Source organism: Mustela nivalis, assembly GCF_964662115.1.
Source record: "Mustela nivalis genome assembly, chromosome: 4".
NCBI classification, from domain to species: Eukaryota; Metazoa; Chordata; class Mammalia; order Carnivora; family Mustelidae; genus Mustela; species Mustela nivalis.
This window is the reverse complement of record NC_139023.1, coordinates 163,448,837-163,475,654: the sequence shown is the minus strand read 5'-3', so window position 1 is coordinate 163,475,654 and position 26,818 is coordinate 163,448,837. Positions and strand designations below refer to the sequence as shown.

The 26,818-nt window shown below is 47.6% G+C and overlaps 1 protein-coding gene and 1 long non-coding RNA gene across 4 annotated transcripts in view; both read right to left on the bottom strand.

The window, feature by feature from the left end:
* Nucleotides 1–321: 321 nt before the first annotated feature.
* Nucleotides 322–7,103, bottom strand: LOC309863965. Its single transcript, XR_014311318.1, has 3 exons — nucleotides 6,952–7,103; nucleotides 1,284–1,406; nucleotides 322–419 (listed from the first exon to the last, which is right to left on the bottom strand). It is a non-coding gene; the product is annotated as an uncharacterized lncRNA (long non-coding RNA).
* Nucleotides 7,104–14,496: 7,393 nt separating this feature from the next.
* LZTS1 (leucine zipper tumor suppressor 1) overlaps nucleotides 14,497–26,818 on the bottom strand; it is a 51,127-nt gene continuing 38,805 nt past the window's right edge. Inside the window, exons 2-5 of one of the 3 annotated variants that reach the window (XR_014310947.1) lie at nucleotides 23,445–23,922; nucleotides 21,342–22,145; nucleotides 16,598–18,832; nucleotides 14,497–15,161 (exon numbers count right to left, since the gene is read on the bottom strand). Coding sequence is in view for 1 of the 3 variants with exons in the window: in XM_082727805.1 (XP_082583931.1) it covers nucleotides 18,161–18,832; nucleotides 21,342–22,145; nucleotides 23,445–23,789 (1,821 nt within the window). In the remaining 2 variants the exon portion in view is untranslated. Of the gene's footprint in view, nucleotides 18,833–21,341; nucleotides 22,146–23,444; nucleotides 23,923–26,818 lie in introns of all 3 variants that reach the window. The other 2 variants (XR_014310948.1, XM_082727805.1) reach the window with 2 other exon arrangements.

Below are 26,818 nucleotides of genomic sequence, written 5' to 3'. Positions count from 1 at the left end.
TTGCCCAGTTAATCTCGTTAACCCAAAACCCATGGCAATTATGGCTTCTTTCTCCATAGATTCTATCAGATTATGAGAATCATGTCAACAGGAGGTGTGGTTAAACTACAAACTCTTAATACAGAACAGCTATATGTTTTAATCTGTGTGCTATCAGAGTTAACACAGCTTGTAACAACAATAATTTCAGATAAAGTTCTTTTGTTCAGATTTCTTCAACTACCATGAAGGGAATTACGGTTTCCTGGCAGTACTTCTTAAGAGCCCCCTCACATTGGCCCACTACTTCTATCTCCTTCAGCTGCTTTGATCAAGGTCACAGGCAGGTGTGAGGAAACTATTTTCCATTAGCTGTTTTCTGTGCTTCTCTTCCCCTTTCCATCATGAGACCTCAGGAACCAGAGGAGTCAGGCTGAACCCTGTGGGAGGGCAAGGAAGGAGAGCAGGCTGAGGTATGAGGAAAGCTAGAAGCCCTCATCCTTACTGGAAGGCAGAGGCAGGGTAAATGCTGAAAGGTTTGTATTGCTCATTTCTGGGCCATCTAGAGAGTGACTTGAGTCAAGAAGTGTACCCCCTGGCTTCAAAAATGCCAGGCACAACACCTGCGTGTTTTGCCAAAGATTCTGAAAGACAAAAAAACAGAAAACAAAACGAAACTACACAAGTATGAAAGAGGTTTTAAGTTAATAAAGGCTGGCATAGAGAAATTTAATCACAGGTTCAGGCTGCACACCATAGTTTACAGGAGAATCTGTTTTGACAGATCATTGCCTGAAGCACTGGAATGTGCCCTGGACCATTGCAGGTCATAGAGTTGCAGATCATGCAGGAGAATGGTTACTCGTGTGTGTGTGTGTGTGTGTGTGTGTGTGTGTGTGTGTGTGTGTGTGTGTGTTTACTAGAGCTGTATTAATACATAATTTACATGTCATACAGTTCACCCATTTAGAGCATGCCAGTCAGTGTTCTTAAATATAGTCACAGAGCTGTGCAGCCATCACCACAATCAATTTTACACATTCCGTTATTTCCCCCCCAAAATTTGTACCAATCCGAAGGCACTCCCTATTTCCCCCAACCCTATCAGTTGCTGTGGGTTTGCCCATTCTGGACATTATACATAAATGGAATTATGTAATAAATCATCCTTCGTAACTGCTTCTTTCACTTAACCTAATGTTTTTATGTTTTTAAGTTTCACCCATGTCTAAGCATGTGTCATCTTCATTTATTTTTATTACTGAATAATATTCCATTGTAGGGGTGTACTACATTTTATTTACCTGTTCACCAGTTGATGGATGGGTCTGGGTTGTTTCCATGTGGCTCTTCTAAATAGCACTGTTGTGAACATTCATGTACAAGTTTTTATGTAGACGTAGATTTCATTTCTCCTGAGTATATATCTAGAAGTAGCATTGCATTGGTGAGGCATGTGGTGACTCCATTTAATCTTTTGAGGAACTACTGTTTTCCAAAGCAACTGCATCATTTTACATTCCCATCAGCCATGTGTGAGGGTGGGATTTTTTTTTTTTTTAATGCCAAAAAACTCTGTTTGCTTGAGAAGCGAGTGACTTCTAGAACTCAGAATTCTTACTATGAGATCAAGTGCTTAAATACAGTCCAAACTAAGAGACATAAATGCTGCATCCTGCCTTTTTACGTAGTTGCCTAAGAAGATGCACTTACCAAGCACTCATACAGTTTAATGACTATATAACACTTTATCATAAACAGACCATATTTCCTCTATTGTCTAACACTTGGGACAGTTCTAATTTTCACTTATGCTGTGATGAATTTGTTGGCATGTAAATAATTGTCTGTATTCTGAGATACTTACTCAAGATATTTCCATAAGTATAGGAAAAAGAATACAAACATTACTAAAGCTCTTGACTTGTATTGGCAGATTGTGTTTAACAAATATTTATGACAGCTTATGGTCCTACCATCAGTGTATGAGTATTCATTTCACTGTGCCCTCACCAGCACTCGGTGTTCTTTCTTGCTAAACAGAATCAGAAGCAAAACCTTAATTTTATTAAGAAAAAATTCCATTCAAGTAACATATATAGAAAATTACATAAATCATTAGTGTATATAGCTTGATGAATTTTCACAAAGTGAACACACCTATATATAACCAGACACAACTCAATAAACTGGAAATTTCCAGCACCTCAGAAGTTACCATTATGCTCCCTTCCAGTAACCCAATCATTCCCTGCTCCCTCCCCAGGGAAACCACTATCCTAACTTTTAATATCATGGAGTAGGGTAAGCTTTGCTAATTTAATGCATAAAAATACATATATTTTAATAGTTGAAGGAAATCAAGTTACCACAAAATTCCCAACCTTTTTAGCCATTTGTGTTTCTTTTGGAAATCCAGGGCTTTTACTTTGCAAAGATATATTTATTTCAAGGTCACCCATTGGATGGGGAACCAAGAAACCCACATGATTTCTAAATCCCAGGATCTCAGATTTGACCTGGGCCAGTGTGTCATGCTTCTTGTGCCCTGTACTCCTCTTGGGAATCCAGTGGGACTTTCTAATCATCTTGCTTAGGTGTTGAGGGCTTTTTCCTTCCCCTCATATATCATCAGACCAACCCCCACAGAATGCCACGCCAGGATTCCAAGCCAGAATTTTCACACAATGAATGAAACATTTTACCCAAGACAAGACCACTGCTAAACTCTACTCCTAATCAATTTCTCTATAAGTGATGAACTCCTTTCTAGGACAGGATAGAATAAGTATTAGGAAGCCATTGCTCTTTCCACCCCCCCACAGACCTGGGTAGAAACCTGGAATGGAAGAACTCCTGTTTTTCTAGGTCTGGGAACACAGGATACATTTTTCAGAAGATTCTCCAGCCCTGCCTTGTCTGCTCAGTTTCCTGTCTTTCTCTTACACTAAAACCCAAGAATGAACATACCAGAAGTGATGTCACCACAAATTAGAAAAAATTAGGAGATTAGAACACTTACTTCTATGCTGCTACCATGTAAAAAGAAGAAATAAGGAAAATAGTGTTTTCCCCAGAAACTCTTGGATGATACAGTGTATTGCTGTTTTCAGCACCATCTCCCAACCCCAATGAAACCCACCATACCGTTGGGTTTTTTACAACTATCCTAAGATAGGCCAGGATAACCTTATTCCTTTTTATCCAAGAAGCAGAGAAGTCAAATAATTACTTGGATTTGCTGGTAGAATAAGAACTGAAACTCAGGGCTCCTGAAATCTAGTTGCATACCTTTCTGGCATTCTGTATCTTGGCTGTGATGAGGAGTCCTCAGACTGGCAGCCTAGTGGGGGTAATCATGGGTATTGGAGAACAATGGGTCCAAGAGGAAATCTATATTCTACCACCAAATTATCAGAATTTAGGCAAATTATTTACCATCTCTGACCCTGCTTATCATATAAATGGGGACAATACCTACTCTAAACTGTTAGATTAAGTGAAAACACCACCAAATACCTAGCAGAATATCTAAGTCGAAATCTCTGTTTTGCCTCTTTCTTGTTGACTGAAGTACTGTTTACTCTCTCATCCTTCATTTCTATGTGTGTAGTAGTATGCCTTTTTTTTTTTTTTTAAGGAAAGATAAGAAAAGCATTTTTTTTTAAATTGATCATCAACTGATTCACAGTTATGGAGAAATTTAATGCCTCCACCTCAATGAACAAATCAGTTAATTTTAGCTTCCTCAACTATAAATCAATTGGATCAGGAGTCATCCCTATAATCATCAGGTGGTAATACAAATCAAAAGTAAATGAAAACTACTTTATAATGCATGATTAAAAACAAAGTAGAAATATCAAGGCTTCATGTTTCTTAAGAGTTTATGACCTTAAACCTTGAGTATTCAGAAGAAGCTAACACATCTCTTGTATGGTGGCTTGTGAGATACTTTCTATTTTATTAGTGTCATCACTGAAGCTAGATGTTAAGTAACTCACCCAAGATCACATAGATGGTACACAATTGACCTGGGTTTAACTCAGAGTTTGTTCTCCAAAGACAATGTTTTTTAGAATAAGAAGTTCATGAACAAGACCTTAAGTCTTATTAGAGAAATAAGACCTATAACCATAAAGGTGAGTCATATGAGTTTCTTAGTGGGCTACCAGGATTATATTCCTAAACAAAAGTGTTTGGGGAAAGAAGAGGTCAGGACTAGCAACTTTTGTCAAAGAGCAAAACCAAATATCACATAGTGACTCTGTACTGTCTTCTCTCCCCACCCATCACCATCACTCCCAACCAGATCAGCAGAGAGACCTCAAGAGAGCATGGGACCTGGGACCTGGGAGATCTGACTATCCCACCAACCCAAGAAGGCCTCTCATCTCTGCTATGTGATATCTCCCAAGGACCAGGTCTCAGAGGACAGAGATGGCAGTGACTGAGAGCCCTCATAGCTTCAGGGCAAGATAGGATCCTGAGGCTTCTGAGGGACACAGGAAGGTGTAGGAGCAGGTATCAGCTCCAGAAAGACTTTGCCCTTCAAGCTCCAGTGAGTTTCGGTGGCATAGCTCTCTCCCTTCCAAGAGAGGGTGTCTTGCCCCAAGAAGTTCTCAGAAGGCAGCCTTGGCACAGCCCCAGGTAGCAATTGGACATGCTTGAGAGAGGGAGCCCTAACCCCAGCTCTTGGACCACAAGCCCCAGCCACTGCTGCTCATGGTTTGATCATCAGAGATGTCAAATGTTGGGTAGGCCCTGCATTTCAGGTAATGCCTGCTTCATTCTCAGGTTGGAAGCTGTGAGAAGACCATGCCCTGTTAACCTTAGCCAAGATAGATCAGCACTGTGGCCCTGGAAGAGGCAAGTGACCCTGTCAAGTAGTAAAGGGACGAGGGCAGAGAAGGAACAGAAGAAGGGGGTGGAAGGAGGAAGAAGGAAGGGAACAGTCTGTCTCCTGCCTGTCTGAGCACTGAGGATGCACTGAGACCTAGACTGCCTGATGTTTTTTTCCCAAGTCCCTTAGCCACCTTCCAGGGGTGGTGCTGCAACTTTAACCTTTCCCGAGGCCTCCTGCATCCTCATGGGGAAAGAGCCTGTTAGATATTATTGGTGGGCACTGTGTTATATATACTTTCTCAGGCCCCTCCCCATGATCCATGCAGAAACACCCACTCCTATTGTACAGATGAGAAAACTAAGGCTTGTACTATAGCTATCTTGACCGCAGCCCCACTGTGAGTGGGGTGTACCAGTGACAGTCACCACATCTGTGCTGATTCCCAATCTCCAGGTTTGGGAGCAGAGCCCTGCCTAGTCTTGGGTGCGGGCTTTGGCTCTGGCTTTAGGGTTGGAGGTGAGCCAGATGGTGTTACTGTGTTACTGGTGTTACCAGGAGCAGGAAGCCCCTTCTGCCAAAGGGATGTCTGTGCCTTCTAATGACCAAATTCGCTCACTGATTCTTATCAAAACCATCCAGTGTCCTATCCCTTTCTTGTAAAATAGCTCAAATGCCCCGAAGGCTGCCTGGAAGAAAGCTGCCTGTGAAACAAAGAGTCCCTCATGCCTTCCTCCCCTCCCCCATCACCACAGCCCCTGTGGGGACAGCAGGTATCTAAGCAAATGGCAAAGCAGGACCGCAGCTGCCGCCCAGCACATTAAACACTGTTTTCTTAATTCTCTCTCCCACTAAGTGGCGATTACCCGGACTGCCTGGGGGCTGATCCTTCCAGCCACCTGACTTGAGCCTGTGCTTCTCGGAGCAGCTGTCGGGCACACTTCCGGCAGGGGCAGAACCAGGCGGCAGATGCTAGGCACTGATTATTCTGGGGGTGGGAGGGAGGCTGCATGGAGGGGCCCTCATTTGCACTTCAAAGGGGGACAAGGCCCCATTGCTCCACTCTTGGGACCTGGATCTATTCTGGGGAAAATCAAGTTGCTTGGAGTGAGTTATCCACTGTGGCCCACCCCTTCCCTAACTGGGGGGAGAGCAGTTTTAAACGAACCCCCGCCCCCACCCCCGAATTAAGGGGCACTGACTGGAGACTCCCAGGTCCTTCCTCTATCTCGACGCTCTGCTTGGATGGGGTTTGTTTCAGTCTCCACTGGGCAAGAGCAGCTGGGGGACCAGCTCCCATGCTGTATTGATGCCCTTTGATCTCGGACCTCCCAATAAGCCCTTGTTATGGGTGGGCTTGTGTCCCCCGCAGAGATATATTGGCGTCCTTACCCCCACTACCTTATTTGGAAATAGGGTCATTGCAGATGTCATTAATTAAGGTGAGAACACCCCTAATTGGATATGACTGGTGTCCTCAAAGAAGAGCAGAGAGACACAGTGAATGCTGGTGAGGGAGGGACATGGAGGAGGTCAGGGAGATGCCAGCAGAGGTGTGATGATGCTAAGGAACATGTGGGGCTGGCTGCAGAAGCTGGAAGAAAAGGAAGCGTCGTCCCTTGGTGGGTTCAGAGGGAGCAAGACCTTACTAACCCCTCGATTTCAGACTTCTAGCTTCCAGAACCGCGAGAGAATAAATGTCCATTCTTTCAGGACACCCAGTTTGTGGTGTTGTGGTGCTCATTAGGCAGCCCTAGGACAGTAACAGACACCTGAAAAGGAGGTGGCATTATCCTTATTTAACTAAAGAGGAAACAAGCTCCAGAGCTCCCCTGACTTCCCTGACTTCCCCAGGAGCAGGAAGCTGAAGTTCTGGGGCCTCGCTATCCACACACCAGCCTTCTTGGAATAATTTTGCAAGGACCTCCTTATAAGCCCAGAGCACTCTGTTGTGGAGGGAACAAGCCCTGGCGCCCTTCCCTAGCCCCCATGGGATGGGCCTCCTGGGAATTAAGGTACAGTAACAGCACCATCCATGGTGACCTAATGGGTCAGAGGGAAGGCTGCTGGGATCCAAGGGTGAGGTTACATCCCTACCCACAACCCGCCCTGCCCAATCCCCCAATCACCAGGAAGCTGAAGTTTTCTTTCAGAAATGTTGCCCATCAGCATTCCAGGGAATGCAAGCCAGTTTGGATAAGCTCAGGAGATGCAGATTGGAGCACAGTGAGGGGGAAAGACAACCAAGGCAGAGCCAGGAGAAAGTGTTCCAAAGGTCATTAGCTACATGGGTGACTGCGGCAGTGTCCCAGTCATTCATGGTCCTATGAAATAGGGATAGCATACATCACAGTACAGGGTTGCCATGGCTTCTGTGGGGCATGGACCTGAAACCATGTAGCCAACATGCTTTTCCACAGGGTCCATAGTTCTGGGCTCCCCCCTTTCTGTGCCTCTGAGAGAAAGGAGGGACTGTTACTGTGCCTGTCCTTTTGGGGACACAATGGGGAGAGGATCCCTCCCCAGCACAGTCCTGGCCCAGCCTTCTTTCCAGGATGCTGAAGCAGACTTCATGATTTCTACTCACCTCATTAGGCTATTGCATGGAGAGACCTCAGCCCTCCCCAGGCCAGTCTCCCCACTGTCACAGTCATTTGTCTTCAGACCTTTTCCCTATCCTCTATGTAGAGCATAATAATCTGGAAATGTCTACTTCTTCTGTTATTTACTGTCTGGGATGGCTTCACCAGGCCGCCCAAGGGTAAGAGACTTGTTATGTACCCTCCAGATCACCAGGACCATCTGGGTATGGGAAGCCAGGCCCTTGGAGTTAAAGGGTTTGCTCAAGGTCATTTGGGGAACTGGCAATGAAGATCCATGGGAAGTCTGACTCCACATCCATAGCCGTCTGCCAACTACTAAACACCCAGTGTGGCCAAGAAGTTGCTGGGCCAGCTTCTGGGCTACTGCTCGAGGTTAACTACAACCGAACTGGCAAGCTGGTTTTTGGGCAACCCACAACCCAGCACAACCCAGCACAACCCCCCCTGAGCCCTCCTTCCCTGGCCAACTCTAACTCTGGTTGGACTAGCTGTCCTGTGTGCACCTGAAGTTCTGCCATTGGAGAATTGCTGGAGATATCCAAGGATCCTGAAAAGTGTGTGTCAACTAAGCACAATGGAAATACTCAACAAATGTTCCTTCTGTCCTCTGTAATCTGTCCAAGTTTATAAACAAGTTTGGTTCTTGGCAGTAAGCATCTCTGAGCATCTGTACAATTGTATTTTGGAAGCAGAAAGGGGATAGTTGTGAATGTAGCCTGTACTTCAGCTTTACCCAGGACCCTTGGTTTGGGTCCTGAGGGCTTGGAGGGTGCCTAGAGCCCCCACCGCATCCATAATGCTTCGGTTTGTGGTGCAGTGTTGGGGGGTGGCAATTATAAGGATGCAGAGAGGATGGGGAGAAGGGAGCATAGGGGACATGGTGTAGGCCATGGTAGGTGGCCCAGATTCCCCCTCTAGGACGAGATTCATTCTCTCACCTGCTAGCAGTGTAATGGCTACAGCTCTCAGAGGAGTCCCTCTCTGAGATTTGCCCTGGGCACCAGAGAGCTTTCTAGACCATAGCCACACTCCTTCCCAGGGGTCCCCAGGTGATGGCTAGGATGGAGGGACAGGTGAGAAGATTGCATAAGGCCCAGCCCTCTCAGCTCATCTTGCGTGAGGATCTGCTAAGGCCTCTATTGTGACTGCCTCAACGTGAAGTCCTCCCTGCAGCTGTAAATTTCAGTAACAACTTAAAAAACATCTAGAAACTAAAGAAAAGGAACACTTTTTTTTTTTTTTAAATTGGTCTACTTCTGTGTATGTGTGTGAGTGTGTGTGCGTGCTCATGGGCATGTGAGTATATGGGCATGTGCCGAAGAAAAGTGAATGATCTATCTTCCTAAGTTTTTTCCTTTTCTGATATAGTTGTGCTATTTGAGAATCAATAAGTAGAAAAATACCCTACCAAACCAAGATTTTTAAAAAAAATTTATTTATTTATTTGAGAGAGTGTGTGTGTTTGTGTGTGTGAGCAGGGGGAGGGGCAGAGGGAGAAGGAGAGAATCCTCAAGCAGACTTTTGCTGAGCTTGGAGCCTGATATGGGGCTCATTCCCCGGCCATGAGATCATGACCTGATCTGAAATCAAGGGTTGGCCACTTAACTGACTGAGCCATCTCCGTGCGCCCAAACTAAGATATTTTAAAGATAGCAATATGAAATTGAACCTGAGAATATTTTGCTTTTCTTGGGCTCAGGAGGCAGGAGGAGGGAGGTGGTAATGAGATTAGGGAAACAACACTTTGGGGTGGGGGCTTTTATTTTCATTTTCCTGTAGCTGTATCTTTCTGTGATGCTAGTTCTCGCTTGGAGCTGGCCAGTTGGCATCACCATGGCCCCTCCTGCTTTCTAAGTACAGTTTTTGAGGCTAAGCCAAATGAGAGCCACAGCCAGAAATTCCCTGGAAAGCATTTGCTTCCACAGGGGCAGGGGCAGGGGCAGGGGCAGGGGCAGGGCCAGGGCCAGAGAAGCTGGTGCAGAAGGCTGGTGGGATTGGAGGGTGTGTCAGTCCCTCCTCATTTCTTCTTTCCTGGAGTGGGCAGGGCTCCCTTGGCCTGTCTATATATAAAAGGGCTTCAGTGGATTGTCCTGAGGTTCCTCTCAGGCTGATCCTAGACTGGTGGTGACAAAAGCTGGGGCCAGAGCAGGCCAAGCTCTAAGCTGCTGAGATTGTCATTTTCAGGGGTTGGAGGGTGGGTGGATCTAGCAAGCCTGGGTCTGTCTTGTGGATAATGGGGGAGAAAAGCAAGATGACCTTGAACCAACTGACATTTGTCTACTAACCTCTGCTTTCTTGCTGTACCCTCTTCCCCTCCACCACCACCCTGGGGCCCAGATGTCTGCTGTAACTCTGTTCTTCTCCACTTTGGAAAATGCCTCAGAAAATGTCACCTCTCCTGGGACACTCATGTTTTTGAAAGCTCAGCCCAAAGAAGAGCATTTCTATCAGTGGAATTTCAGGATTCTGATGGAAAAGGCCTGCATTGAGAGGGTTGTGGGACCTCTCTCAGTCTGTGGAACAGTGAGGAACAGGAGCTCAGAATACAACCTTCTATGGCTAGTCGGGGACAGCTGGATCCAAGGGCTGGAATATAGACAGAAGGAAGAAGCAGCTAGTGTCAGTGAGAACTTGTGTTGTGGTCACAATTAGGCCCCACAGATCCGTCATATGTAAAATGTGGGGTTGTTGTGAATAAGAAATGCAGATACCAGCTTGAGAAGCCATCCAGCCCCCTTCTCCTGGGAATGGGCTGTGCCCCCCTTGCGCTCACTCCCTAGCCTGCTCTATTGTGTCCCTGTCTTCTTGCCTGAAGAACTGATCAAGCAAAGGGAATCTCAGACCTGGAACTCTCAGGCTAGGTGTGGACTGCCTGGCTCTGCGACCCGCAGCCCTAGAGGGTGCCTGCCGGTAATGGGTTGTAACAGGAAAATTGTACTGTTACTTCTGGTGTGAGGAATTTAATTTGCCTCACCTGTCACTGATTACAAATGCTGCTGTAAGCTGACTTACAGCTCAATTAGTGATAATGGAGGCAGTGGGGGATGGTAGACACTGAATACAGTGGGGACTCTGCGTGTGCGCTTGTGTGTGTGCTAGAGCTGGCATGGTGTTGCTGGGCTAAAGGAGGTCTATTTGACAGGAAAGGCTACACTTAGAGGGGTGTGAATTGGACTCTAACTGGCTCTCTTTGGGCATGGGGTTTTGGTCAGTGGCACAGCTGGCTCCAGCCTAGACCTGCCCCACATGCTGCCTAACATAAGCCCTCTCTGCTCCTTTCTTCTCCTAGCTACATGCCCTCCCTCTCTCCCAGGGGTTTTGCCCCACAAGTCAGCCTTCTGGAGTTGAGAGCTGGAGAGAAAAACTTGGGCAAGGGGTTGACTAGAACAGTCAGCTCTTTCTCAAGGGGTAGGGTTTTGCTGAGTCTGCTGGAGTACTGGGCACCAGTGTAGTTTAGCACAGCTGGAAGTAGTGATATTTTATTAACAAATAATAATGGTAGCAATAAATCATGATAGTGGCAATAAAAATAATAGCAATACTTTAGCTACCTTTCAATGGGTATTATGTCATTTAATTGTCAAAAAATCCTCTGAAACAAAGGGAGGTTAAGTAACATATCCCATGTCATGAGCTCAGCAGTGACGGAGTCTGGACATGAACTCAGCTCTGGTTCTGCAGTTTGGGCACTTGACCCTTTGTCACACTGTGTTCCACTAGGGTATCTCTGGCCAGATCTTAGGGTTGAACACAGTGTTGAGAAACAGAACAGGTTTTTCTCACAAAGATTATAACTGACAAGAGGAATGTCGTGGCATTTATTGAGCTTATATTGATGGTAGATGTGATGTTTCAGGAAAGTGCTCTAGGTTTACCAGGGGTAGGTGTCAGAACCATGAAGTGGAGAGACCCGAGGCCAGGTAAGGGGATTTAACTTCATTTGGAGGTCGGGGGGAGCCCCTGAAGGTTTTGAACAAGGGAGAGACATGGTGGGAGAAGCAACAGGTTGGGGTTAGGTGATAAACCTGCATCTTTTATGTAAACAGATTTAATGGACTAGAGTGGGAGCAAAGAAATCAGTGGGGTTATTAGATTGTCAAGGTGACTACCTCTACCTGTGTGATTCATTCACTAGCCGTGTGACCTCAAAGCTGTCCTCTCTCCTCTCTGGGTATCTCTTTTGTCATCTATAAAAGTGAGGTGGTTGTAATCAGAAGATGTCTAAGAGGTCTTAGCACTCTGGGAGTCTTTTGGTGACCTTGGCTGGCCAGTAGATGCAGGAAGAAATAAGGGTGGAGGAAGGGCTTTAAGGAGATTCTACAGGATCTAGGATCTGATTGGATAGAAAGGATGATGGAAAGGCAGTGGGTCAAGGATGGCTCCAAACTGCAAGGAAAGACTGGTGGAAGAGAGATATCCTGCGGGAATAATCTGGATTACACAGTAGGTTGAATAAACTGCTCGAAGTCCCAGCAAAGCAAACCCCTCCCACCAAAACAGACATTAAACAATGTGTATATGGATACAATAATTGAAGCATAACATTTCTCAATCATGTTACATGAAGAGATGCTATTTTAACATTAGCATCCATATAAGGATTGTGTCATTTCACAAAATTCTGTTTTTAATTTTCCTGTGTGGAAGGACAATGTTTGATGCCAAATTCAAGCCTTCCCATGCTCTTCACTGGGAGGAAGAGGGAGCTGAGGGAGAGGAAGCTGAGGTTGTAGGTTGTAGGAGAGGCTCAGGGCTGAGGAGGGTGAAGTGCTGCTAGGTCCCTGTGGAGAAAGTGTCTGCTGAGGCCCCCAGCAAGAGCTGGGATTTCCAAAGGAGGAAACGTGGGGTGGGAAAGGGAGATCCAAGTCAGGAAGGGATGAAGACTGACACAGTCTCCCAAAATGTTGAAATAAGAGGACATTTTGGCTCTTCAACCTTCCTTTCCCAGTATTGATTTCCCCCATGCCAGCCTTCCATGTAGCACCACCTGTGCCCAGCCAGCTTGTATTGTCCTGTTTCTTTCCTTCATGGCACTTCCCTGATTGAATTGAAAATCATCTGATTTATTTACTGCCAGAGTGAAAGTTCCTAAGGAGAAAGGTCCTTCATTATTTTGCATCTAGAATAGGGCTTGGCATAAAATAGAAGCTCAATAAATATTTGTTGAATGAATACATGCATGCACACATGACTGAATGAAATGGTGATGTTTCAGGCCCTCTGACACCTGGATTGGAGAGAAAGTTGGAGGCAGCTTGATCTTCTTCATGTAATTCAGAAAACACCTTCTGTGGAGGCCATCTCGGGACGGTGGCCACCCTGCCTCCCACCTCACAGGCACAAGTGTGCATACTCTGTTCATGAAGTCATGAAAACCCTGAGACTGCTCCCAGCGCTGGTCAGGCTGAGGCTTAGCTGTTTATTGTCAGGGGAGCAGAAGCCCTTTTTTCCTTTTTTCTTTCTCTTTCTCTTTCACTCTCATTTCCCTTTTGTTCTTTTTTTTTCTCCCCCTAAAATGGTAAGTAGGTTTGGAGTTTAAGACTTTGTCCTCAGCAGTACTCCAGGGGAAGATGGGCAAGGAGAAGGCTTTGCTCCCTACTTTGCTGCCACTTACTGCCACTAAAGCAGTCTTTTCCATGGCCCCATGCCTTTCCAGGAGTCCTGCCTTTCTATTACTCTTAGCCCAACAGACAGAGTCTAGTTGCAGTGGCAAGTAAGGGGGTTGCCAGAGAGTGTCTGTTTATCTATTTCTTTGCCACATGAGAAATCACCTTGGATTCAGTGGTTTAAAAATACTATTTAATGTGCTCATTCTGGAAGGGCAGTGGGAGAAGCAAATCCCTGTTCCATGGGGTCTGGTCTGATGGATCAGGAGCCTAGTTGGGACAACAGGATCCCTCCCACTCCATGGAGGTCTCTCCAGCAGACTAGAGGGGCTTTTTACATTGGCAGTTCAGGGCCCCCAGGAAAATAAAATTGAAAGCTTCCAAGCTTAGGCAGCCTTCTAAACTTGGAACTGGTGGAGCATCACTTCTACCGACTTCAATTATTTTTTTAAAAAAGTGAGTCTCAGGTCCTGCCAAAACTAAAGGGGAGGGGGCCACTTAGGGGTGTGATTAGTGGAAGGCATAGTTCAGTGGGAGCCACCAATGCAACAACTTACCCACCATGAGCCAGTTCTAGGACAGAGAACAAGAAGGGTTACTCCAGGGCTGATATGACCCATTTGTCCAGGCGCTGGACCTTGGAATTAGACAAATACAGGCTCCTATCCTGACTTGGTCACTTCTCAGCTGCCTGACCTTCCTTGAGCTTTGGATATCCACCACTCCCTGGCCTCCTGCCTCTCTTGTCACCTGTATAGACAGGAAGGGAGCCCTAAGCTGGTGTGAATGCCTATCCCAGCTGTGGTTCCTGTCTGTCCCTTTCTGCCCACTCCTCTTCTGTCCCATACTTGCCCCCAGACCCTTTCTTGCCTGCCACCTTCCTTGGAGACCCTGACTTGTCCCACTTCAAAGGCATTGCCATTTATCCCTCATGTGTTCCATTTCCTTTTTACAAGTCCCTTCTGTCTCCTGCCAACTGATTCGAAGCCCTTTGTGTGTAGGATTTGAGCCCAGAGCAGTTGGGAATGCTTGTCGAGGTGAACGAGGCAGGTTGGCACGGAGAAGCCTGGACAGATGGCCACCAGAGTGACTGCACCTTCCCAGCTGGGGGGCCCTGAGGTAGTAAGAACAACAGCCACTCTGGTCTCTAGCCAAAGAGCCTGGCTTTGATAGGCCAAGGAATTGGAGAGAGAGGGAGGAGAGGCCCTAGGTTGGGGCTGGGGTAGGGTCCTTCACAGAAAAAACCACAGGGTTGGAGAGTGGTTCAGACTGCCTGGAAGTCTAGCTGATGCCAAGGCCCATGCTTTCCTCCAGCCAACACTGCCTTCATCAAAGCTGTCTGCCCCTCCTTCACTGGCAGGGAGGGACATCACCTTTCCTATTCCAGAGGGAGGCGCCCGGAGGAGCTGCCATGCCCTAGCCTAGAGAAGCAGGGTAGCTTGAGGAGACAAAAGTAGCTCTGGAGGGCATGAGAAATGGCATTCTTTATTCATAAATAGAAACATAAAATTATCAGAAATAGTTTACATGGCCAAAAAGGGACATCAAAAATAAAATGAAGCTGTCAAAAGCAAATCAAACAAACAAACAAACAAACAAAACAAGGAACAACCCAGAGAAAAATAACTATGTACATATTCTTCCAAATGCCAGTCTATCCAAAGCCAGCCTTGGCTGGAGGTTCCAGCTTTGTCTGCAGACTCAGCACAAGACTGATCACACAAGAAGCATCTGTTGTACAGAGTACACAGCCTCCTGCCATGGCAGCTCTGGCTCAGGAGAACTCAGGACCCACAGGAAAAGTCCTCTCACAAAGCTGCTGCTTCTTCAGCAAGAGATGGTCCAGGCTGGGCCAGGACAAGAGCAGGACAGGGAGTAGAGGGTCAGCAAGTGTTTCTCAGGGGAGAGGTAACCCTCCCCAGTCCCTATGGAGCTCAGTGCCTATGGGGATCAGAGTGCACCCAGCAGGAGTTACCTGAATGACACAGCAGCCAGAAGACATACCTCCAGGGGTGTCCTGCCAGGGTCTGGTCATTGCAAGGCCTGGAGGCAGAGTCTCCTTTTTGGTGAGGAGGTACTGAATGCTGCTGTGTCTTTGCAGGCAGCCAGAGCATCTTCAGGCCAAGCATCCTTTGGAAGAGCAGAGCAGGTTGATCTGACTGAATGAGCAAACATGCCAGCAGGAGTATTCAGAGCGAAGGGCAACGAGCTCATGCTGGCTGGCCCTGGGCCAGGCCGTCTGCTCTGAAGCCCCATCATCTGATTTCCCAGTCCCTGCTCAGCCTCTCTTGTTCAGATCCTCCTTCAGGAGAGGCTGGGTTTGGCATGGTCTGGGAATAGTAATGATGTTTTTCCATAGGGAAGGGAAGAAAAACCACATGGCAGTAAGGTCACTATGTTACAGAACACTGTTGCACTCTGGTGCCACTGTGGCCCACCCTGGGGTCTTCAGTGGGTGGCGGCCCAAGGGGGGCATCCTGGCCTTAGGCAGGGATGTGGAGTGCTTGGTATGGTCACATCATGGTGGAGCACAGATGTTGCCCCTCAGTGTCCTCCCCTGGGCTTATCACCCATCTCTTCTCAGCAAGGCAGGACAGGGCACAGGGTTTTTGGTTGCTCTTTGGGGGTGGGGAGTAGTGTATCTCCAACCTGGGGAGGGAACAGTAGCCCCTTTATCTCACAGCAGCCTCACTGGGAAAAATAATTCAAACAAGGCACAGGCTGGTGGAAATAGAGGGGGTGAGGGCTGTGTGTAGTGGTGCTGACGATACGGACTCCATCTTTGGCCCCCAGTCTTGCTTGTGTTTGCTGGATGACCTCTCCTGGGGCTGTGTTCTGGGCCTCTAGGAGGTTAGCATACATACATACTTTAGAAATGCCTTCCAAAGCTGGGCTTGGGGGAGGCTTGTTTGGGCCCCCCGTGAATGCGTTAGGACATAGTCTTCCCTCTTCCTGGGGCACAGGTGGTGTCACAGATCTAATTAAAGGTTAGCTGTCAATTAAGGGCATGCAAACCCTTTGATCTCACTATAACGCCCTTCTCTGTGTCCCACAGCTTTATAAAATCTGTGCACTAAGTTCCAGACTTTGTGGAGAATAAGTCATCTTCCACCCAATTCTCCCATCAGTAAATTACCCTGAATAAAAGTCTGTGCAGACTGTGTGGAGTCACTTCCTTTGTTTTCTGGTCTCAAACTGCCTTCTCTATTGAAAGAGAGTTTACTATCCCTCTCCCACCGTCTCACAGCATGGCACAGGGAGTGGGACATTTTTGACTTGAGGGACTACATTGTGCCCAGTGGAGGGTACTCTCCTCCAGGCAGAAGGGGAGCATTCAACCTGTTCATTTCAGGTTTAAATCTGGCCTACGACTAAGACCAGTGGCTTGAAATTCCAGAAAAGCTCCTCTGTCACAGGCACAGCTTAACCCCAGGGGCCAGAAGGCAGAGCCCGAAGGCAGGGGGTGATGAGAAGCAGCTCCCACTCCCACTCTGGGTCCTGCAAGGACTGTGGTCGGAGAGGCAGAATCAGACTGCTAAATACCCAGGCTCGCTCATCCCTCCTACCTCAGTGAAACCCCCTCAGCAAGCAGGCATGAAGCTCAGGAATCCACCAAGGCTTGGCTGTCCTAAGAAAGAACAACAGCTGTAGTTTGAGTCAAAAATAGAACATGGAACGGTTCTGGTTGCCTGCTAGATCTGGCTTGCTTCTGAAAAGATAAGAAAGAAAAAAAGAAGACCAAAAAAAATATATGTTTTTCTTTCTCTGAACCAAGCTACTGAGGAACTCCACCATTCTCTCCTCCCCCAGCTCTGCACATCTGCAGAAGAGAGACACCAGCCTCCCCCAGGCACTGGCCCAGCCCCCCCAAAACTGAAGCTCCTGGATTCTTGATAATTGGTAGTTCCTGTGGGGCCCAGGTAGAAGGAGGCTAGCCAGTGGCCCTGGGGTAGTTCATAAGGCTGTATTTGTGTCTCTTCTCCCTGCCTGGGGCTCTGGCCCACCAAACTCTGGAGATTGTTCCTGACCTGAAAGGAGTCTTGTCTGACTTTAGGACTGGAAATACAAAGGGGAAAGGGTGTGCCCATAACCTGAGCCACAGGCAAAGGAGGGAAACGTCAGATCATTCCTGCACCATTTTAGTTGTATATAGGTTATTCTGGATCAAGCAAAGGCTGGATTCTTGAGAAGAAAATAAGTTCAGAGTAGCCACTGGCCAATTTAAACCAAGTGGGGAAACCCCTACCTCTAGCCCCATGAGGAGAGATCTGGAGGCTCTCCCAGGGACATTTGGAAAGCCATACCTTCCCTATGTCACAGTGCATTCAATCCTCCCCACCATAGGGCCTCAGTGTCTATGGCTTTAAAAAGAGTGGTCACTGAGGTCAAAGGTTACCAGCTGTCCAAAGGCTGCTTACCTCCAGTTAGCAGGGCACAGGAGGGTCTGACCCTTACTACCTGGCTTTTTCCTCTGACTCCCTCTGGGCTTTGTTGAGTCTAGACATTCCTGGGATGCCCCAGATTTCCCCTTCTTTTTGTGGCTTTCCAGGGTTGGGATAGCTCTGATGTTGCTAAGCCAGGTCCTCCATACCAAGATCCAACCCCTACAGCTCTGAGACCAAAGAAAAACTGCTCAGGTTATGACCGGGTCAAGTGCCAAGGTTTATGATCACAAATGGCTTCTTTCTACTCTCAAGTCATCCCAATGTGTCCAGGGACAAAAAGTGGTTGTGGGAAGAGAGAGAGGGGAGCTTCTGTCCTGGGGTGGCCATCGGCCAATACAGCAGTTACCACCTGGGTGAGGGTCCGAGTATTTTTGAACAAAAGGCAAGGTTTAGAGATCTCTTAACCAAATGATGGAGATCCTTGAATCCATTTCTTAAGGAAGCTGGAGGTCTAGTGGGTTGCAGGGATGGTAAATGCTGGAATGTGGGCAAGGATTGGAAAGGTTACGTAGCAGTCCTCCTCTCCCCTCTCCTGGATAATCCTAGGTCTGTGCCCTGGAGAAGGCCTCTCACAGAGGCCTGAGTTACTGAGCAGGGGAGTAGAGAGAGGAGCCCTCCTTGACAGGCTCTGTACCCCTGCATCCCAGTGTCAGATCCCTGGCTCTCCCTCTCCCAGCAGGCCCCTCAGATCTCAGTGGCTATGATGTCCTCATAGGGGATATCGGCCCCTTCAAGGTCAATTTCAAAGGGCTCCCCTGCACTGTCCCCACGGGCCAGTTGCTGCAGAGCCTTCTCCAGGCGCTGGTTCCGCTGGTACATGGCTAGGTAGCTCTGCTGTAACTGCTTCTGGTACTGGATCACCTTCTCCTTCTCCTCCTTCCACACCAGGCGCTCATGCTGGAAGCCTGATGACATCTGGTCGTGGCCTTGCCGCTCCTCCTTCAGCTCCGCACGCAGCCGCTCCAACTCCCGCTGCAGGGTGGGGATGTCCTCAGAGAACGTAGTGCCTGGCCCAGGCCCTAGTCCTGGCCCCAAAGACACAGCCTCTCGCTGCAGGGCAGCCTGGGCCCGGAGCTCTAGAAGCTCCTGCTCCAGCAGGTTCACCTTCTCTCGAAGAAGCTCAGACTCATTTTTCTTGCGCTGTAGCTCATTCTCACAGACCTCTAGCTCTAGGCCCTTGGTACGCAGAGAACTCTCCAAATCCTGAGTCTTCAGCTCCATGCCCTCCAGTTTGCTCCGTGTGTCCTTCAGCTGTGCCTTCAGACTGAGAATCTCACTAGTCTTGGCATTGATCTCTGTCTGAGAATCCTTCAGCTGCTGTTTCAGGAGAGAGATCTCCCCTGACTTCTGGCACACCTGCCAAGGGTTGGGTTGGGGAGAAGAGAAAGTGTTAAGATGTAGGAGGTCCTTACCTGGGGCAAATAACATCTTAACTGCCTGAGGAATTAGGCTGGTCCTAACACAGTCTCAAGAGCATGATGGTCTGGGTGACCCATGAAGCCTGCGCCCTCTCTGCACTTCCTTTCATTCTGTGGCCTGACTTGATCTGTCCACATGCAGCCTCAATCCCAAATCACAGTCTAAATCTGAATCTGTACCCAAAGATTTACTATTTACTATGTGTAAATCCGTGATCACTACTGGTAGCTCCATCTTCCACACTCAACATCAATGATATTGATTTGATGTCTGCCAAACTTCTATCATTCATGCTTGTGCCTATATCCTCTGACCTCACCCCTGTGCATACCCAGCTGCCCTCCCTTCCTACTGGGATAAAGACTGTCTTCAATCATTAACCGCTGCACTCCAATGACTAGCAATGTGCCTGGCTCAGAGTGTCAAATCCAGATCTGCCAAACAGAGAGCTACTATGTTCTCCCCTGGCCCCACCTCTCTACTCTTCCCATTCTTATTTCTTTTCTGAAGTTGGCCAAGAGCAGCAGAAAAAACCAAAAGCACTGATTCAGATCCATGAGTCTCCAGGGTCTCGGCCATTTGTGGTCATAGGTGGCTCAAAAGATTGGGACCAGTTTGGTTGGCTGTATCCCAAGAGTGATTTTTCTCCTGCCGGCCTGGGGGAAAGCTGGACAGACTGAGGGTCATGTCCTGGGCCTCTACAAAATGGATTCTTTGATCAGACCAGAAGTCACCCTAATTTCTCCTCACTTCACTCACAGTAGTAACCCCCAACCCCTTGTTCTCATGTACCATTTAGGAAGCAATGCCGAACTCCACCGACAATGCTTGTGTGGGACCAAGAAGGCCTTTCTAAGACTAAGCCTATATTTGCTTCATGGAGGGAACAACATAGAGTCATGGTTGAGGCATGGGCCTGCCTTTGAATCCTGGCTGGATCACGTATGATAAAATGGGCTGATCCTGGTGACACACTACTTCAGTGTTGTGGCACTGTGGAGTAGTGATTAAAAATGTGAACTCTGGAGCCAAAGTGTTAAGATCAAATCCTGGCACTGATACATGTTATGTGGTGACCATCGGCAAGTGATTTAACCAGCTATTTGCTACTAGAACTTCTATGTACCTCAGTTTCCTTAACTAAATTAAGGATTAGTAACAGTACCTACTTCATAGGCTTATATAAGAACTAAGGGAGACTCTAGGGCTTGGCACTTAAACACTTGATAAGTTATTATTATTCTAACTATGTTTGTAATATATTATCTGTTATTATATTGATTGTTTTGCTATACAGTCTGACTGGACAATCTGGGAATGAGGTCACGGCAATGCCCAGCTTAGTTGGGGAATTGGGCAAATAAGGATGAATGCCTAGTGCCAGGACTAGTTTATATCTCTGAGATGCCCCAAATGTCCTGAGCCCTGGCTGAAAAACAAGGGCTCGGGTGGGGTCTGCTGTCCCAGCATCAATGGGAAAGAAAAAAGGCACTGTTCCCACTGCCAGCATCCTTTCCTCTTTAGGAGACCTGGCAAACACAAGTGATTTTCCCTTCTCACCTGTCCAGTTCCCCATTCATCTCTGCCACAGAGGGGATCCTTTTCCTCTGAGGGAATCCATCCCTGATGACTCTTGTCATTCTAATTTCTAGAGTAAGTACAGAAAGCTCCAGTGCATGTAGGTAGCTGGACCTGGGGGTGGTCCTGCTCTAACCAGACACAATGCCTCCTCAGTTCCTTTCCAGGGTAGGGGTCTTTGGGGAGAGTGACAGAGTAGCTATGCCTACAGCCCTACCTTCCCACCCCACTCCCACCACCTTGAGAGGTCCCTCAGGTGAGGAAAGCTACTTTCTGGAGAGCAGGATGTAGAGGTTAAGGAGGCTTTCCAGCAAAGCCTCATTTCTAGGTGTTGTGTGCCCTTCTCTTGTACTTTTATGTTTCCACTGCAGCCCACCAAATCAAAGCCCCACCTACACTTCTGTGAGGAATGAGCCACTCAGTCAGTCAGTGATACCTGCCATAAGTGAGGTCACTCTTACCAGTGGATGAGGTCCTTTCTCTCAAAAATAACTAATACCATGCTCTCTTGTGGTCTCTTGAACCAGTGTGAACTCAGATTTGAGCATGACTTATGCTTCTTTTGAGCCTCCTGCAAGATGAAGTGGGTCAGCCCTCAGATTGCCCCACGAGGCCTCTGTTCTCCTGGTTCCAGCTTCTCAGTCAATGACTCTTAAAAAATTCAATTCCAGAGGCCATGAGGCCCTGGGGTAGGAGAGAGTAGGAAACTAACACTAATTGTATTCCCCAACATGGTTTATCATGGAGCTCCTTCTTTAGGTCGCAAGGCTGGCACTTTGGCTCACTTTGCTTAGGCAGCCTGTGTTCAGACACTATGGGCTAGGACCGGGAGAAACAGCTGACCCAAGCCTACAGGGTAAAGTCTCACCTCCCACTGGGTCTCTTCCAGTGCGGGGGCGAAGCTGGTCTTCTCCTTCTCGTAGGACCTGAGCTTGGTCTCCAGCAGGTCCTGCTCCTTCATGAGGCTCTCAAGTTCCTGCCGGAGCTGCCGCTTCTCTTGCTGGAGCTGGAGCACCTGGAGGTGCAGCACCTGCTGCGTGCGCTGGCTCTTCTGGGAGGCCTGCTTCAACTTGCTGCTGCACTTCTGGTCCAGGCCCTCCAGCTCCTCCTTGCAGCGCCACTGCCGCTCTTCATAGGCCTGGCTGGAGGCCAGCTCCTTCTCCTCAAGGCTGCGCTGCAGCTTCTGGAGCTCACCTTCTCTCTCCAGCAGCTTCTGCTCAAGCTCCTGGATGGTGCATTCGTCTGTGGAGATGGGGGAACGGACACATGAGGAACTTTTGTCCGCCTTGCTTGGGTGGGCCAGCTTGCTACCCCCATCAGAGAAAGACAAAGCCTTCAGGCTCATCATGTTGCTGTCCTGGAGGATGATGCCCTGGGTGATATTGTGGGCTGAGCCTCCAAAACGGCTGGTGGGCCCCACTGGTGTAACCAGTGGGTCCAACTGGTAGCTGCTGCTGGTGCTGTGTGTGGGCAGGCTGGACATGGAGTTCCGGCCGGAGTCAGACAGTGCCCCAGAGCACAGGCTGGGCTTTGGCTCCTGTTCCTTGGGCCTGTCTGGAGGGGCAGGGTGCAGCTGGTGGCTGGAGCTCTCAGGGGATGAGTGGAGGATGGCTCCTGACCGCGGCAGCACAGGCTTGAACGCTGTGGGCCTCACTGCACCCTTCTCTGAGCCCTGGTGAGGAAAACAACCATATTGATCCCATGTCTCCCTTCAACTCCCCTCTCAACTTTCCCTCCCTTGCCTAGGTATGTGTGCCAGCCACATAGCATCCTTCTTGGTCCTAGCCATAGGCAACCTTGCCTGTTGCTATGAAGCAGCTAAATATGGTGAGTCCTTCTCAAGGAGGATAAATTCCTTTGTGCGTAGGGGATATCCTTAAGGATTACTGAGGTACTTGGCTTTATAAATTGCCAGCCTGTCATGAGCTTGTCCCAGCCCTCCTGAGAAAATGAACAGCATTTTTAGGTTCACTTGCTGAGATCCCTGGGCCAGGGCTCTGGCTCTGGGTCTCTGTGTGGTGTAGGGTGTGAGCATTGGGCTGGATGAACAAGGTGTCCCTGTGGAGGTCAGGCCCTTCTTCACCTTCACTGCCCCTTCCAGTAGGCCGGGAGTGAGAAAACTGGCTGTGACCAGTATCAAAAGGCTGGGGGAAATCACTTGAAATAACAATACTTTTCTGAAAACTGTCATTTTCATTGGGAGAGTAGACTACAGTCTACAAGCCCTTTCATTTGAAAAACATAAAGCTTGATGCAAACTAGGGGGGTCTTTTCCTAGTATATCAAAGCCATGGACTGATCCCCCCAGGTGGGGGCAGAGGATTAACTAGGAAAATTGTTTTCAGGTCCACTGGTGGGACCCATGAAAGTCTAAAATGGCATAAGGGCCAGATTTCTGAGTATGTAGGGCTCTTTTAACCTCATCCTTGCTAACCCGATGATAACAAATTTGGCTTTTTTCCAGCCAAAGACACTTCCAAGGCCCAGCTTGAGTGAGGAGCTGCTGCACCACAGGAGGAGTGAGTGAAGGAAAGGCCCATCTCCAGGAGTGTGCTAGCAGCTTCTCTGCAACCTCTCTCCAAGTGGATTCTCCATCCGCTCTTCCAGATATAACAGAGCACCCTCCTCTTGCCATGCACTTGAAAATGCTGCTGTTGGTCCTGTTTTGACAACCAGTTGCATTCTAGTAGAGCTCAAAAAGGCTTTCATTTCTCCTTTTTGCTTAGGGCTTACCCCTTGGGTACTCTCCCAGATTAGGGGATTGGCCAGGGCTTCAATTCCCTCATCCAGCCTTTGATCTCTGTGGCGTAACTGAGCACTTCTGTCCTCACCACCCCTGCTCTCGCCTCTTGGAGGCATAAATGTTAGTATCATCACCTCCGTTTCCCTCCCTGCCTCCATTCTCTTCATTCCCATTTGGCTCTCTATTGGTTTTCCCACCCACCCACCCTTTCCAGAGACCCTTGCTTACCATTTCTAGCTGATTGGAGAAGGGCATAAGCTTGGGTGGGGTGGATGGGCCAAACTCCACCCCAGCCTGGCCGCCTATGTCCCCACTAGACAGTGCAGTGTAATCTGGGTGGTGGGAGCCCCGGGCTTTCTGGCTGACCTTGATGTAGAAGAAGTCTTCGCTCTTTCCCATTTTTGAGCTGGACTTGCCATGGCCTGAATCCTGGGAGAAACCAAATCTCAGCAGCCCATCTGAATACCGATTGAGCTTCTTGAGATGGGAAGACTTGCCCAACTTGTATCGTGAAGCCCGGCAATGCTTGCCGTGGAAGCTGTGGCCAGAGATGAGGCTACTGACACTACCCATGCTGACTTGGGGCCAAGGATAGATAGGGTAGGATGGGGATCTGGTGTGGCTGCGGCAGCAAAGGGCAGTCCTGGTAACACGAAGAAACTGTGGTCATAGCAGAAGCCTCACAGAGCCTGGGAGAGCTGTACACCTGGAAGGGGACAGAAGGCAAAAGTCAGCTTGAGATGGGCCAGTCATTCCACAGTCCTCGATGGTGATGTGGAGGAGTTGGTCTGACTGCTAGGTCTGAGTAGTAGAGAAATGTATGCTTCTTCTAATGAAAGCCTCTAATGAAAGTTCAGTGCTGACTGTTAACTCTTTGTTCCTTCTTCCTTTGTCTGCTAAGTCCACAAACATTCACTGACACCCTCCTTTGGGATGGCCTTCCTCTAAGTCATGGGATATTCTCTAGTGACTAACATGGCTACAGTCCCTGCATTTGGGTTGTGTTCAGTATCATGTGGACAGACTATCAACAAATCCGTGTCTACTATCCTTAGTGTTATACATGCTATGGGGGAAAATGAAGCAGACTGAGTAGCATAGAATTCTGGGAGGTGGTTATTTTTCACAGGCAGCACAAAGGAGGCCTCGCTGTTATGGTATCATTTGAAGAAACCTCAAGAAAATGAGTGAGCAAGCCAGGTGGAAATCTGGGGGAGGAGAGAAGATGCTCAGAAACCCCAAGAACAAAAGCCTTAAGTTCCTCTGGTGGTCTGTGCTTGGCATATATGAGACCAGTCAGGAGACAAGTCTGGCTGCAGAATAGAATATGCCCCTGGCTGGGACATAGGACAGGCAGAAGTTAAAACTAGCAGGTACCAGGAAACATAGGGCCTGGATGGACACAGGGCTGGGATTTAACTCTGGTTGAGATAAGGAGCCCCTGCATGGCTTTAAGCAGCTGATTACTTGATCTGGCTTGGGCTGCAGAGGGTCACTCTGGCTGCAGGTTAGAAAAATGGCTGCTGATAGGCGTGGATGGAAGGGGCGCCAGATACGTTAGGTGAGTGGCTAACATGGATGTGTCAGGGTGGTAGCAGTGGCTTGCATTTTAGATGTAATTTTAAAGTCCAGATGACAGGATTAGCTACAGGACTGGATGCAGGGAATGAGAGAAAGAGAGGAGTCAAGGATGACCTCGATATTTTTATCCAAGCAACAAGAGGACATAAGTTGTCATTTATTGAGATACAAAGGACCACGAAAAGAGCCAGTTTAGGATGAGGTGGGGTGGAAAATAAGAGCTTGGTTTAAGACATTAAGTTTGCAGAGTCTCTTAGGCATCCAAGGAGTGCTGTAGAGTAGGCAGTGGGATGGGTGGAGAGATGCAGATTTCCATGTAAAAGCTGTTTATTATAGAAGCCAGCTATGCAACTAGGTGACATAACTACAGAAGTGAAGGCAGGAAGGTAAGAGAAGTCAGAGGACTGGTTCATGGAGGTGAGGAGGTGAGGAGGAATGAGACAGAGAAACTGAGAAGGCTCTGATTGATGGAGGAAAACTAAGAAAAAAACTGTTCCATAAGGATGGTGTCAAGTGCTACTGCTGCTAACTGAGAGTTGGTCAGTGGGTCTGGCCATGTGGAGGTAGGATGTCAATGACCTTCACAAGAGCAGTTTGGGTGGAGGGCTGGAAACAAAGGCCTGACTGAAGAGGATTCAGAAGAGAAAGAAAAGGGAAATAATTGTACCCCCAAATGTTGAGTTTAAAAATTTTTTTTAAAGTAATAGGAATGCACAATTCAGGAATTGTACTACTGGGTATTTTCACTAAAAATACAACAACACTAATTCAAAAGGATACATGTACCCTATGTTTATTGCAACATTTTTTACAATAGCCAAATTATGGAAGCAGCCCAAGGGGGATGGATGGATAAAGAAGATGTGAAAAACACTGTGTATACACACACACACACACACGTACATACATATGATGGACTCAGCCGTAAAACACAATGAAATCTTTCCATTTGCAATGACAGGGATGGAGTTATAGAGTATTATGCTAAGTGAAATAAGTCAGTCAGAGAAAGACAAATAGCATATGATTTCACTCATAAAAGATGATGTAGGGGCACTTGGGTGGCTCAGTGAGTTAAACCTCTACCTTTAGCTCAGGTCATGATCTCAGGGTCCTGGAATCGAGCCCCACATTGGGCTCTCTCTGCTCTGCAGAGAGCCTGCTTTCCCTCTCTCTCTCTGCCTGCCTCTCTGCCTACTTGTGATCTCTGCCTGTCAAATAAATAAATAAAATCTTTAAAAAAAAAGATGATGCATGTAAGTGTTAAATTACGACTGTACGTTATACTGGAATTAGAATTTTAAAAGTTAAAAAAAAGTAATAGGAATGCATTTTATAACCAATGCTGAAAGTAACAACAACCTTGCCAGTCACCACACAGAGGAATATATTGGGATGTCAACATCAGCACATTTGCAAATTTGGACAAATCACTAAGCATAGGTCATATGACTTTCAAAGCTGGGAAAATCTGTGTTGTCATGCATTGTGAAGGAGTATTTCTTAGATAAAAGATAGATGATGGGGGAACTATAAGTTTAATAGAACAGGAAGTGCAGAAGAAATCTTGCATTCTTTTAAAAAAATTTTTTTTTTTAAAGATTTTATCTGTTCATTTGACAGAGATCACAAGTAGGCAGAGGCAGGCAGGGAGAAAGTAGGAAGCTCCCTGCCGAGCAGAGAGCCCGATGTGGGGCTCCATCCCAGGACCCTGGGATCAGGACCTGAGTTGAAGGCAGAGGCTTTAGCCCACTGAGCCACCCAGGCGCCCCGAAACCTTGCATTCTTTATTCTGCTCTAATTTAAACCATTAATCCTAAATTGTGAAAGAAGTCCCAGGTGGGTTATAGAGCACTATATGTGCATAGTGGAAGACAGGACTCTTCAGAAGCTGAATAAGAAAGCCTGAATTCAAACTTGCATTCTTAGCCTGAACTGTAAAGTGGTTATGTTATAAGTGCATTCTATATTCCATTAGTAGAGACACAACACAAAAACATATCAGGCGTAAATGCAATGTA